Genomic DNA, 15,314 nt, shown 5'->3' with positions numbered 1-15,314 from the left:
GCGGGGATTAATCGGGGACCATAGATTATTAATAAAATATTAAAATTAATTAAATATTAATGTATCTTAATAAAAAAAAAAAAAACAGGTACTTCAAAATTAAAAAAATAAGAAAATTTGTACTTTGAAATTTTGAAAATACAAAAATATGAACATTTTTGTGTAATATTTGAAATTTTGAAAATTTGAAAATTTTGGAGTAAAAAAAGAGTTGATTTTATGAATTTCTTTTTTTTTTTTTTGACTTTTTTCTTTTTTTTTTTGCTTTTGTTGACCGATCAATCCCGCCAAACCCGATTAATCATAAAGTTTCGATTAATACCCTAATCATCGACAATTGGAGGACGACAAACGATTAATCCACGATTAATCCCAATGTTGTAAATAACGTAAAGTATGACTTGGCGGTAAGGTAAAAGTTAAATCATGACAAACCTTGACGAGCGATTACATTTTTTAAGGTGTAACTATATTATATATATTAAAAGATATAAATCATATAATTATTGAATTTTATTAAATATATGAAGTTTTTAGAAGTGTTATATTAATATCTAATAGAAAAAAATGAACAAAAACTCATTTATTTTAGATCTGATAAAAAAAACCTGCACCTTGAAAAAAACTCGCGCATTGACATGTTATTTGGGCGCCACGCTTCACAAACCTGTCTTGGACGTTTTCGTAACGGCTACACCACGCTTCGGGCCATAGCACGTGATGCGCTTTTTAGAACCATGATTAATCTCGATTAATCCATGATATGTATATATATATATATATATATATATATATATATATATATACACACACACACACACACATACTTGCTCATAAATTTTAATTCACAACTTCGCAATTTATTTTTATATGTTGATTAATTGTTAAACAAATTGGTCTTTTGAAAACCGAATTGTAAAAACCAATCAAATTTGGTTGGTTCTAATTGGATTTAAGTTTAATTTGTACCTTCAAATCCAAGTTTTGAAAATCAAAATCAATTTTGATTCACTTGATTGGATCGGATTGAATCGAACCGATCCATCTAAACGAATATATTTACACAAACACCAAGTCAATGATATGGGAGATATACCGACAAACCTATTGAAAAGACTCTTTTTATATAGAATGACAAAAAAGTTTAACTTAAGATTAAGTTAATAATTTATTTAATTTTAGTTTTTGGACTTGTTAAATAAGGTAAAATTATAATAAAACTTAAGTTGCAGTATATACTTAATTATTATCTACCTATTTAATATAAATCATGCAATATTTTTCATTTGATTTTAGATTAATGTACATATATAAGCACATGCTATTTGATTTGATTTCATTCATTGCTGGAATTGTTCATATGATGAAACTGCTAACACTTTTTGAGAGTTGTTAAGATTGTCGAAACATGAAATCAACAATTAAAGATGCAAAAACTTTATCACCTTATAAGCTTGCAAGCTGGAACCATATTATGAATCCATGATCATATACATGTATGTATATGCCGTTCCAAAAAAATAAAAATAAAAATAAAAGTACATGTATATATATACACACATGTGGTTACCATGTGAATGTGTAGAAAGTAATATACGATTTTATTTAAAAGAAAACAGTAAATAAGAAAATATACATATCTCTTATTAATTAGTGGAAACTGGAGAGTACATAACAGATACTATATAGATTCCAACTGGATTAATAAACGATGCTCGTTAAATAAGACACGGTTTAATACCAAACAACAATTTCATGGAATCTGATACAAAACACACACACACACACACACAAGAAAGCAAGATTTACAATTGATGAAGAAATTTAGATACCATAACGAACATCTGTGAACTTGTTCTTGATCCATTTGAAGCTATCTCTGACCGTTGATTTCAACTTACTTCCGGTGGTGAACATGTTATACTCTGCAATCCTCTTCTTCCTCTTTGTCTCTCCATCTTTAGTAATCGGACCATTGAATGCGTATGATCTTGATTGATCTTTGAATCCTGAAGAGCCAGTTGTTTTTGTGTGTGAAGATGATGAATATTCTGGAAATGATCTGCTCTTTTCCATGGCTATTGGTGTTTCTCTTCCTTGTTTCTGCTCCTTTTTATCTTCACATGGAAGCTACCCACAAAGTTATGAGTTATAGACTTATAGGTAGACAAAACGAGACTAACTTTATCTTTAAATGTTGTAAATATGATTATAAAGTTGTATTTATTAAAATAATTTTTGTTTTTCATTCATCTAAATTTTTAAAGATTGTGAACGATTTTTAATCCGTTTCTTTTTTATAGTTAATGTTTTCTCCAATATAATCAAAGAAAAGGTCGACCATTTTCCACATAAAATGGGTGACTTTTTACTCAAGAATAGGCAAAGAAATTAAAAATCCTGAAACGTGGAATAACTGTATGAGTCGAAATAGTGTCGCCTCTAACTAAACTTGCATTTATTTAATTTCAGTTAAAAATTAACTATAATAAATCATGAAAAACAATTGATTAATTAGCTGTTTTTGTCAATTTGTTATTGTAATGATATATTTGGTATACATTGTATATTGATTGGCTAATATGGGTTAAGTAGATATGATAGTCTTAATACATAAATAAATGAGTTTTCGCTTCTTTTTAGCGTAGGTTAATATCATTTTTTTTTAAATTATCATTATAAAAGGTGGTTTTATTATGATGCAAAATAATTTGATATAATTTGACTAGTTAAACCATATATTTGACTGTCTTGTCTTTGTAACGAATCATCCATCGCTATGATAGTTTACAATAACATTTAAATCATTTCATTTTAACCAAAATACTTTCATAGTTTTTAATTGTGGAAATTATACATCCTCATAGTTCAAAATAGATTTAGAAGTTCAAAATTAGAGAGGATGTAATAATACAAGATCATAGCATAGTTCAAGATAATCACATAAGTTCTATCATAATCCATAAGGTCTTTACTCTAAGTGTTAATGTATCCCAGATCAATACGGTCTTATAAATGACTATATATGTTGAAGTCTCTCTTCTCTCCACAAGGACTCTTTTTGAGAGATAATCTTGGGCTCTACATATATTTACATGGTATCAGAGCTGACGTCTTGCACCCCCATGGTTTAGCACATCCCTATTTATCCTCATTGAGCCTCCGACTCTGAGGAGGAGTGTTAGTGTATCCCACTATATATATATATATATATATATATATATATATATATATATATATATATATATATATATATATATATATATATATCTTGGAGTCTCCATTCTCTCCACAAGAACTCTTTTGGAGAGACAATTTTGGGCTCCATATTTATTTACACTAAACACATATCAGAATAAGTTAGACAACATAATACCTAGTGAGAATAACTGATATTTACTCATTTTGAATCGGGTGATGATAACAATGATCACACTTGTGTCGAACCCCCAAAATCAATTGGAATCATTAAACATTCCAAACGAAAGTGTAGGTTACTATTGATGTGAATATTTCTCAAAAGTACTAAACAAAGGTTAGCAAAGATTTGCAATAACAATAAACATCAAAAAGGGTGTTCAAGGAACCATCTACTATCTATTCCTAACCAGTATCAATCTCATTTGTCCAAACTCATAATAATAGGTAGTAGGTAAACATGGATGCATCATACAACTATGATCGCTTCACACCACATACATAGGAATTGCGCTCATATACCCTTATTGGCCTAATAATTATAAAGTTAGGAACATGTGAACCATCATATATGCACTACACAAGGGTTAGCAAGCCACACTCGTACAACATGAGGATTATTTGCTATACTCGTGCAATGTGAGGATTATCTAGATATATACTTACACGCCGCTATATCAACACCTGATTGTCAAATCCCATATGGATATAAGGAGGGACCCCCACAATCACTCATCCTAAATGTATGTACTAGAAAGATGCCAAAAAATGATTTGAAATCAACAATATGTCAAATAAGTGACATACTTTCCAAAAGAGATCTGCATGCAATGCATAAATAATATGTATAGTGAACACATTTAGCATGTAATAACATACAAAACTCCAAAACAAGAAATCAATACAAAAGGAAAATATTATATAATTTTAACAGCTCAAACACATTTAGCATGTAATAACATACAAAACTCCAAAACAAGAAATCAATATGGACATGTACTTTCTGGTAACCTGGCCTAAAAAGGTTAACAATGTAACAAATCATTTTTCTAAGCTTGACACCCTTTCAATCACCACCTATTTGGTTCAAACATAGGTTACTAAAATACCAAAATACCTTACCACGTTGTACCATATTCTAGGTTAGATAACCTATTTTCTAACCTAGATTCATCATATAAGGATTAATGGAGGTGATATGAAGCGAATTCGACTCTCAAACGCAAAAGTTGCAAAAATATAACATAATTGGACATACCAACATGGTATGTGTGCTCTTATGCCCTATACAACACACATGGTCCTTGTGCATAATGCATGCAACCTAAAAGATGTATATTTTCCTATTAAGTCATTGTATTTTGCCTAAACGCTTTAGATCTTTTGTATATCAACTTGTACCAATTTTTATGGACTAAAAACATTACTTAATTGAGGTATTAACTTTATCATCCTTATATTTAAGTTTATTAAAACATGTCCAATGGCTTTATGTTATCCAAAAACCCTATTTATAGAGGTTATAGACTCTTTTTACACACATGAATAATTATTGTACCTAAATAACTATATTAAAGAATTATTGGCCGAATGACCATATTAAAAAACTTTTCAAAGATAATAACTACATATTTTCGGAATTTTTGATTAACAATGAATTTTGAAAATATAAAATTTTCGAAATTGTATTTTCTGACAAAAATCTGTTCAAAATTTCTTTCTCTTGAAAAAAAAATTCAAGATTTCATTTTTTTTAGTAGGTTGGAAAATGCATATATAGTTTGAAAATTTCGAACCAAAATTTTATAAAATAAAAACAAGAATATTTTTGTAAAATTTGAAAATTGTAATTTTTGAAATTCGTGGTTATTTCTCAAATTTTGGAAGTTTATACTTGTTATATGACACAAGTATTTTATATGGTCATTGAGGTTGACAGATTAAATAATTCATATCTTTTTACTATTTCCATTTCAATTCAACATATTGTTTTTAATAAATTACGTGTTTTATTGAAATATCATAGGTAACGGAAAACAAAAACACCCACAAAAAGCAAAAGAATCATAATCCAAAACAATTAGAATCATAATCCAAAACAAATAAACAAAATATAATAATCCTTCTGAATCCAAAACATTTCTCTTTTCGGTTTGGATTTAGTCGGAACCAAATCATACTATGTAGTGACGGTGTGAAATTGGAGAAATTAAATATATTTTTACTTTTTGTTCCTACAAATTATTTTATCCAATTAAATAGTAACATGTGTAATATTTAATATTTATTTAATAATATTTTAGTATACTAATATAAGATATGTTATCAATTAATTGTATAGAATAAAAATAGGTAAATGATACAAAAAAATATTTTTTTTACACAGAAATTCGATTTTGATATCGTCTTTTTTTTGTGTCAATTTTGACACTGTGTTTTCCAATTTATTACAATTCTGACCACTTGACCGGTTAACCAGGTTGCATGCTGACGTGGCATGATTACGTGTCAGTTTTGATGACGTGGCATGCTGACATGATATGCTGACATGTAAAAATTGATTTTTTTTTCTCACAAAAAACACTAAGTTTTCATTTTTTTTTTTTCGATTTTGACACTAAGTTTAATTTTTTATTTCAACTTTGACACTATGTTTTTTTGTTCCAAATCGAACATCATTTTTTTTCCAATTTTGTTCAATGTTGATAATTTTCTATTTGAAACAGTATAAATATTTTTTTAATACATTTAAACCGTATAAATATGTTTTTTTTCATTTAAAAACCATAGTTTTGTATAAACACATTTTTTTTTACACTCAAACCATATTTTTATGTATAAATATCTATTAGTTATATAAAAATTGTATTTTATATTAAATATGCAACTTTAAAATGTGTTTGAAGGTTTGGAGACGTGTAGTCGATCAAAAATCTGATATCAAGTTTGCAACCCATCAAATTTTTACATCTTATTAGAAGCTTATGGTTAGTTTGATTCTCATGATATAACTAATTCTTTGAATGTAAGAAAAAAAACACTTTGTATCTAAATAAAAATGTTGTTTTTTAAAAGAAAAAAATATATGTTTATACGGTTTAAAATGTAATAGAAAAAAATATATTTATACGGTATCAAATGGAAAATAGACAAAATTGAACAAAATTCGATAAATGGTGTTCGATTGGAACAAAAAAAAACATAGTATCAAAATTGAAATAAAAAATTAAACTTAGTGTCAAAATCGAAAAAAATGAAAACTTAATGTTTTTTGTGGAAAAAAAAAAATCAATTTTGACACGCCAACATATCATGTCAGCATGCCACGTCATCATGTCACGTCAACATGTAACTTGGTTAACCGGTTAAGTGATCAGAATTGTAACAAATTGAAAAACACAGTGTTAAAATTGATATAAAAAAATACGGTATCAAAATCGAATTTTTGTGTAAAAAAATGTTTTTTTGTATCATTTACCCAATAAAAATAGAAAAAACAGGAGATAAGAGAATATTTAATTTGTGGTGTGAAATATTAGTAAAAGGAAGGCTAAGGAGGCATGTGTTATGTTTGGGAGAAAATGAAAAAAAAAAAAAAAAAAAAAAAGTTTTCTTTTGGTTTCGTTGTTCACGCTAAGCATCATGAGGTGTGAAGTGTGATGATAGTGTTGGGTCCTACTTGTCCAAACTTCGCCCATATTCCTCGATTGCTCTTCACATGCTTAGTGGGATCCACTCCACATTAATCAAACTTATAAATTATATTTTTTCTTAAACATAAACAATACTACTTAATTGGCTTGACAATGCATGATGTATTAGCAAAAGGGGTCTCTACAAAAACTCGTTTTATTTCGTTTTAAGATCAAACCCACATATGTTCTACTGATTATTGTATTTCATGATTTATGACCATGAGACGAGTGTTGTGTAAGATCATCAGGAATACACCCTTCAATCCGATTAGAATGGATAAATAAGGCATCTGGCCATATTTTTTTTTTATCATATTATAGACATACATTTCACCTTTTCTATGTAAGACCGGAGGAATGAGCTTGGCAATGTTAAGACTATGTTTAACTCGTCACAGTTACAAGTAAACTTATTTTTCGAGTTTTTTTATGTTGTTATGTTTGGTAAGACAACAAGTAGATTATAAACTAGCTTTTTAAAAAGCTAGTTAGGCTAGCTTTTAGGGAGTTTTTTTTTTTTTTTTTTTTTTTTTTTTTTTTCAAATATACCCATTAATTAATTATAGAAACATATTTATTTAAACTGTCTTTATATATATATATCAACTAGTTTTTCAGTTAGTTTTACCGGACGTTATTTTTTATCAGCTAACTTTTTATTTAACAACCATCTTTTCAGCTAGTATATCAAACATAGTCTAAATTGACTCAACAAACACCGCACCATGAGCTTTTCATGCCGAGTTTTGTCTACCTACACAACAAAAACTTGTTACTTGTGTCTCTTATTTATTCTTTTCTAGTTATTACTTTTATGACCGTTTTAATTTCTAACCATAAAATTCAACTTTTACCAATTTTTTTCTAAATAAATACCAACAACTCAAACAAATTCATACCACTTTTAAAACTTTCAAACCTTCAAAACTCCTCTTTAACTCTTTTAACTCTATCTTTGCAAAATGTCTTCTTCAAACTCTCAATTGGGTAGGGCTGTCAAATCGGGCAGTCGTTTCGTGTTTTTGTCTGACACGACACGACACGACAAGGTTTTGGATGATACGAACACGACACGATACGATGTCATGTTTTTTTTCATTAACACGAAAACGAACCAATTAAAACACGACAATACGACACGACACGACACGACAAAGATAATATTACATAACTATTAGTGTATTGCATTCATACTTAAAGATATATAACACAACAAAAACGGCAAACACGAAAAACACGACAACCATATGCTTAAGCGTGTCAATTTCGTATCGATTTATGAGCACGAACACGACACGAAACGACATCGTGTTTTTTAATCTTGACACGAACACGACACGAACACGAATTCGAATTTTGATTTCGTCCCGATTTCGTTTTGTTTCGTGTATTTTTGTCGTGTCGTGTTATAAATTGACACCCCTACAATCGGGTTCCACTAACATAGGGAAATCATTGATTATTGTAACACTTGGTTTACGTGTTATTCAGTTTTCAGCATTTTTGGACTTTTGGGCTAGGACAGTAGGACTCGGCGAGTTGGGCAGCTCCAACTCGTCGAGTAGAGATCATTTATGAGGATGCGGGACTTCAAATCTACTCGATGATTTGGAAGGCCCCAACTCGACGAGTAGACACTAGAAAGGAAAACCCTAATTTTCAGGGTTTGTATCCTATTTAAAGGCTTTCAGCCTCACTTGTAGCCTCCCTTATCGCTCCCTTTGTCCATAGAAACCCTAAATCGTGTCTCATCTCCCATTCTGAGTGTGTGAAGGCTTAACGAGTGCCTCTTTGGTGTTTATGTGGAGAAGCTTGAAGTGGTTGGGGCATAGCTGAAGGGAGAGGCTGAAGATCCAGGGTTTACCCTGCTGCGGCAACCATTTTAAGGTAAAAGTCGAAACCTTGACCATCCATTGCTTAGATATTCTTTTATGAGAGTTTATGGCTATTATTAGCCTAGTTTGGTACCATTCTTGGTTTTGAGTAGGGATGAACAAAAACCTAACCAAAAACCGAAAAATCGAAAAAAACCGACATAACCGAAACCGAAAAACCGAAACCAAAACAACAACCGACGGTTTAGGTTTGAATTTTACAAAAACCGAAAAATAATGGTTTGTTTCGGTTTTGATGTATAAAACTACCCATAAAAACCGAACCAACCCACGTATATATTATTTATATTATGATTTAAACTTTTAGTTATGGACTTTAGACATTATCTTTTTAATACTTTATGTTTATTTTCAACAAACTGTTAATGATGTTAAACTTTGATCTTTTGAACACTTTTATGTTTTTATAATACTATAATTCGTACTTTTTATTTTAGTATATTTAAAGTAGATATAATACTATTTATCGCAACGTATTTTCACTAGGGTTGAACCCAAAAACTAGAAAAAAAAGGAGCTCATAAACCCACGGTTTAAAACTGAAAACCCATAAACCCAACTCGGAAAACCGAAAAACTGACCCATGCAAAAACTGAACCTATATGGGTTTAAAAACTGAAAAACCGACTTTCTACGATTTAGTTTGGTTTTATCCAAAAAACGACCCAAAGTGACCCATGCTCATCCCTAGTTTTGAGCATGAAATGAAGATATGGCTTTAGATCTGGACATCTCAGGGCCTTTGGGGACTTACAGTTGCCAACTTTATCAAGTCTTGGCCCTCCTTCATGCTCTAAGTCCTTAGAAAAGCCTTGATTGAGTGTTTTAGCCTTGTGAGGCCTTGCATGCACGTAAAGTTTGGAGCTTTACGTGGTAACTACACCATAAGGGATTAGATCTATGATTTGGAGCCTTGGATTCCACTGGAAAGGACTAAACACAAAAAGGAATGAAGGGACTCGACGAGTGGCTTAGCCGACTCGACGATTCGGGTCAGGTTTACCCGTTTCTGAGATTCTGAGTGGTTTAGGTGAAAGATTAGGGTTTTTGGTCTACATGAGTTTTCAGTTTTCTAGACATTAGGGAACTCGACGAGTTACTCAGGTAACTTGGCGAGTTGATGGACTACTCAGGCAACTCGGCGAGTTGTTAGATGCACTCAACAAGTTGAGGTCAACATGGATTATCGACCTTAACTGTGACTTTGACTTTTACCTTCGACTTTGGCAAAATTAGTTCCAAGGAGTGCTTGAAGTAAACCAACTCTAATGAAGGAGATTATGAGATTATAGTAAGGCCCGTAAAGAGTTGGGGCCCAATTTGGAAAATTGGGCCATTGATGAATTTATGGACATCATAGTGTTGGGATTTTGTTTTGGGCTTGGGCCTTAGTTTTGGATAATACTGGGCTAGGGGTAGAATGGTTATTTTACCCCTTGTATGGATTAAGGATTGTAGCACGGAACCCAATTGCTAATTGTGTATATTAATTGGTATTGACGGCTCGGGAAGTGGATAGGGCAACAACTAAGGATTTCATTCGAGAAGCTTCTGCGTTTGAGGTGAGTCACCTCACCATATCAGTGGATCTAAGAAATCGAGGCCGATCCATTATTGCTATGAGTTATGATTAGTTGGTTATGGGATATGTGATATGTTAGTTATTTGTGATACTCGCATGAAAGACCTCGGGGGTTCCCGAGGCACTTATATGTAAGACCTTGGAGGATTTCCATGGCATTATAGTATATTTGCTTGTGTAGTTTGTATGTCATCTCTTGATTGTAAAGACCATATGGGGGCTCCCACGACAGGAAGACCATGTGGGGTTCCCATGGCAGGAAGACCATGTGGGGGTTCCCATGGCAGTTAGTTAAGACCACGTGAGGGTTTTAGTGGCACTAGGTGTAAGACCCTGGAGGGTTTCCATGGCTTCCTTATATGTTTATATACATGGCTTATGTGATTGATATGGTTTATGTAGTTGTTATAGCTGATATGGATTATGTGGTTATGTGGGATTATGTGGGGTATGCTTTGGGGAACTTACTAAGCTTCGTGCTTATAGTTTTGTTTATGGTTTCAGGTATCATTGGATTTGAAAGGAAGGGCTCGACTTGATCGCAATGCACACACCCTTGTTTTTCGCATTATGTGATTTTGGGAAGTAACTCTGATAAAGCAATGTTTTTGAATGGTTGGATTATGTAACAATTGTGTTTGACTATAATAAAAATAAAATTTTTACCCTTGATTTTTTGGGTCGTTACAAGTTGGTATCAGAGCCTTGGTTTGAGGGATTCAAACATACTTTCTGGTGTGTCTGAACTCAAACTGAGAATCTGTAAAGTTTTCAAAAAGAAAATTATTTTCAAGGTAAAAAGTTTTCTAAGACAAGAAAGGGTGTGGTGCATGCAATTAGTCGAGCTCAAGTAAGTTTCCCCAAAATACTCATATATGTTATCTGTTATGATTTGATTTATGAATCTGAAAATCACATGCTAGTTAGGGATAGGAGAGATGCCTTTATATGTTGTATGATCTGGTAGACTTGCATGCTATTGTTGCGTAGCTAACGACAGATTGGCATGATATGTGATGCTTGTAGCCTTGGAGATATTGGATGCCATGCTAGAATGAGAATGATTATTGGTATTGGTAACTGATTGGTGTATGTTTTGAAAATTATATACGGTTAGGATCTTTTTAACACCCCGTTTAGTGGATAAATAAATATATAAAGATTTATAAAAGAATAATAGCCCTAAATGCGAAATAGTGTAGCAAGGAGTCAGTTTTGGGGGTTATGTATAAATTCGGGATTTAAATTGAAAAGATTTTTTGGAGTCGGGGATTAAAGTGTAAATTTTGGGACTTAAGTTGAAAAGAATTAGAGGAAGAGGGACTAAAATGTTAACATGACTAAAGTTTGATCATTGGGCCTGATTTGAAAGGAATTTAGAATGGTGAGGGCTAAAAGGGTAAAATATGGATTAATTTTGAATGAAAATGGGAAGGAGGGATCAAATATGTCATTATGGAATAATTGTATATGGGATCGGGGTATATAAGACCCGTCACCCGGTAACCCTAACCCTAACTCAAGAAGGCATCCGCCATCATCAGGAGTCCTCCAGCAGCCACCCTCACCTCATCTCCCTTCTATCCGTTGTAGCCTCCTAGCCACCGTGACCCCCGGATACCACCGCTCCTTCACTGTCTAAAAGCCACAACAACTTCACCATCGGAGGCATCATGTGCACTAGAGAACTGTCGAGACCGAGGAATATCGGTTGCATTCGTTACTATGTGATTCGTGAGCAACAGGTAGATCTCAGTAGGATTGTCGCCTCCCACCTACACCTTCTCCTTCATTCTTTCGGTGGCCTGAAATCGTGAACGTCGAATGGGATCGACAGTGGGTTTTGGCCGTTGTTTTTGGATTTCCAGTCATTGCCTGCCACTTGTAGTGGCTGAGTTAGGGAATGCTTCGGTCTTTAGATCGTGTTTGCGAGCATGTGTAGGTGCTTGCTCGACTGGGAAACAAAAGAGTCGTCGCCACCACTGTTAGTGGTAGCTGTCATCGCAAAATCATTATCGTTGCCGCCTCTCTGTGGTTCTGCTATCGCTAACCGCTGCCAGGTGGGTGGGTTTGTTACTGTTCCGAGCATAGAGTGTGGGTTTGTGTTATTTGTTTGATGTAGGGTTGGGTTTGTGTGGCTAGAAAATCAAGAAAAACCACCACCACCACCACTGTGAGGTGATGGTTGCCACCATGCACCACTATGTGTGTGTGTTTAGTTTAGTGTGTGTGTGTGTGTTTAATTGGTTTTTTTGTTTTGTATGTTTAATCGGAGCTAGAATAATAAAATGAAACTCAGAACCACCACCCTAGGGTGGTGGCTGCCACCTCCTGCAGCCACCAACCGTCGTACTGGGTGGCGTTGTGCTTGTTGTGTTTTGATTAGTTCGGATGTTTAGACAAATGGACTAAAACCCTAATGGGCCTAATAAAACCTAACTTATCTAAGGACTTGGTATTGGGTTGGAAACTCTAATTAGGGTTTAGAAAACCCTAAATTTGGACATATGGGCCTTAGACTTATCGGGATCCACATTTGGGTCATTAGAATGGAATTGTAAGTTACACCCAAGCACACCATATGACTTATCTAGTAGAGTGATGGACTTAATGGATTAAGTTCTTAATAGGTTAAATGAGAAACACTTAACCCTAATTGTCACTTTATGTGAAACCCTAAATTCACTTGGGCCTTGAGTTGGGCCTTTCCATTGGGCTTTGGTAATTAGGGTGTTAATGGGCCATCTAAGAATAATCATATGGACTAGAATATGTTGATGGGATTTAGGGTAAGGCCCATATGAGGGTTTGGGCCCAATTTGGAAAATTAGGCAATAGATGGGCCATAGTTTGGGCCTTTATGATTATGAGATATTGGGCCTTTATGATTATGAGATATTGGGTCATTAGAAATGCCAAATGTTTGGACTGGACTACATGGTTGGGCCTCAGAATAAGACCATGTAAAGGTTTGGGCCCAATTTGGAAAATCGGGCCATATATTGGGCTTTGACTCATAGTTGGGCTTTGGGCCTTTGGATTGGGCCTTGAGCTTTAATCAAGCTAAGATGAGGGTAAACTAGTCTTTTACCCTAAGCATGGACTTATGGATATATGTGGAGACCAAATTATTAATTGGGTGATGTTTTGATATTGACAGTTCGGGAATCTATCATCTAGTAGTTGGGGTTGTGTCTGCGGGACTTTAGCAGTGTGAGGTGAGTTAACTTCCAGTAGAAGTGGGGCGGAGGCACCAAGGCCATCCCACTAGTAAGAATTATAGTAGAGATAATTGTCTTTGTGATAATTATCTGGTATGTTGCTACCTGTTATGATTATCTGCTACTATGCTATGATGTTATGTGATACGTGATAGGAGGGGTAGGTTAGACCCTATTACCGGTCGAAAGGACTAAAGGGGTAGTTAGTACGCAGTTATGTTAGACAATTTATGACATATGTGCTATGATATTATGTGGTAGTGGTAGGGTGAAATAATGTCCGGATAACGGTCGAAATAACCGAAGGGATAGGCCAGCACCCTGATATGCTAGGCAAGATACCGGTCGACAGGACCGAAGGGGAGGCCAACACTCTGATACCGGTCGACAGGACCGAAGGGGAGGCCAACACCCTGATATGCTAGGCAAGGTACCGGTCGACATGACTGAAGGGGTAGTTAGTACCCAGTTATGTTATGCATTATGTTTATGTATGGTATGTGGTATTATGGGGGAACTCACTAAGCTTTGTGCTTACAGTTTTCAGTTTTGGTTTCAGGTATTTCATTTTCAAAGGAAAGGAGCTGACTCAATTGCAGCGCATCACACTATGTTTTCCGCACATGAGATCTTTGGGATTACACTCTGATATGGTTTTATAATACCATGTTTTGATTATTTGCACTTTGGTTTTGACATGAGATATTATTATGAATGTTTTTATACAGTTGGTTTTCTGTAATAACTTAATTAAAAATGAAAATTTTGGTCTTGAATTTTGGGATGTTACAATATTATAGCCTTAGAATAGCTGATTTGGCCTTATTTCATGTGGTCCTAGGGTAGAGTCTATTATTCGACAGTCTATTAGATCCTGTTATGTGTATAATTTGCATGCATAAGGCAGCCGGCAGGTAGGATGGATGGATGTGGACAACATGAGTTGCGGTATGCGAGCCGAATATTCTATGATAATTACAGGGTCAGATATTACCCTAGGGGTAAGCCTAGGATGAGGTTAGTGACAGGTGTTACCTGCTTGCGGATTGTACGTGTGGATAGACTGACTTGTCTAGTGTATGCTGGTTAGATTTATCGTTACCTGAATGTTGTTTGCTTTGTGCTTTGTGGGATTCCTAGTGATGTGGGTCAACTACTAAGTGAATATGTTAAGTCACATACAGTACAGGTTAAATAATCTAAGAGTGATGGATCTGAACCTATTGCACAACTCACATCTGAGTCTAACCGTTCTAGGGTTGAATCTTTTACTCGAAGGATTATCTGACCTCTGTTGTATGTGACTATATTCTTGAGGTAGTTGGTCAGCATTGGTGGGAATCTTTCAGCAGTTGAGGGTGGGAGGAGGATGAGAACCTAGGAAATCCTAGGATATGCTCCATTGAGCTAAGTGGGGTGGTTCAGTGAAGTTAGGAACCTAAGAGAGCCTAGGAGTTACTTTGGTAGGTATTGTGCTACTGTTTAACGGATATTTGGTGCATCAGTGGAGTAGGTGACTTAGAGGATCCGGGAGGATTGCTGAGGAAAGTATGGATAGGTGTGGAAGGTAGTATTGGGCATGTACTACTGAAAGTACAAGATCCATACTCGAATCGACGAGAGTCTTAGAGGATATGAGAAGCCTAAGGGAAGGGAATTCTTGATTATGCTTGGACCGTGGGGATAACTACTTTGCAGAATGAGGATGAGTACGCTTGGGAAG

At 34.1% G+C, this 15,314-nt stretch overlaps 1 protein-coding gene across 1 annotated transcript; it reads right to left on the bottom strand.

The window, feature by feature from the left end:
- Nucleotides 1-1,623: 1,623 nt before the first annotated feature.
- On the bottom strand, nucleotides 1,624-2,160 carry LOC145017350 (uncharacterized). The gene has a single exon (XM_078975396.1). The coding sequence runs from the start codon at nucleotides 2,074-2,076 to the stop codon at nucleotides 1,825-1,827; it is 252 nt and encodes an 83-aa protein (XP_078831522.1). The 5' UTR covers nucleotides 2,077-2,160; the 3' UTR covers nucleotides 1,624-1,824.
- Nucleotides 2,161-15,314: the final 13,154 nt, after the last annotated feature.

This window comes from Lactuca saligna, chromosome 9, assembly GCF_052625555.1.
Source record: "Lactuca saligna cultivar CGN05327 chromosome 9, ASM5262555v1, whole genome shotgun sequence".
NCBI lineage: Eukaryota > Viridiplantae > Streptophyta > Magnoliopsida > Asterales > Asteraceae > Lactuca > Lactuca saligna.
This window is presented reverse-complemented; position numbering and strand designations above follow the sequence as displayed.

Bases quoted from the DNA above. Each gene is read 5' to 3' on its own strand.
- LOC145017350 (XM_078975396.1), bottom strand. From the start codon at position 2,076: ATGGAAAAGAGCAGATCATTTCCAGAATATTCATCATCTTCACACACA.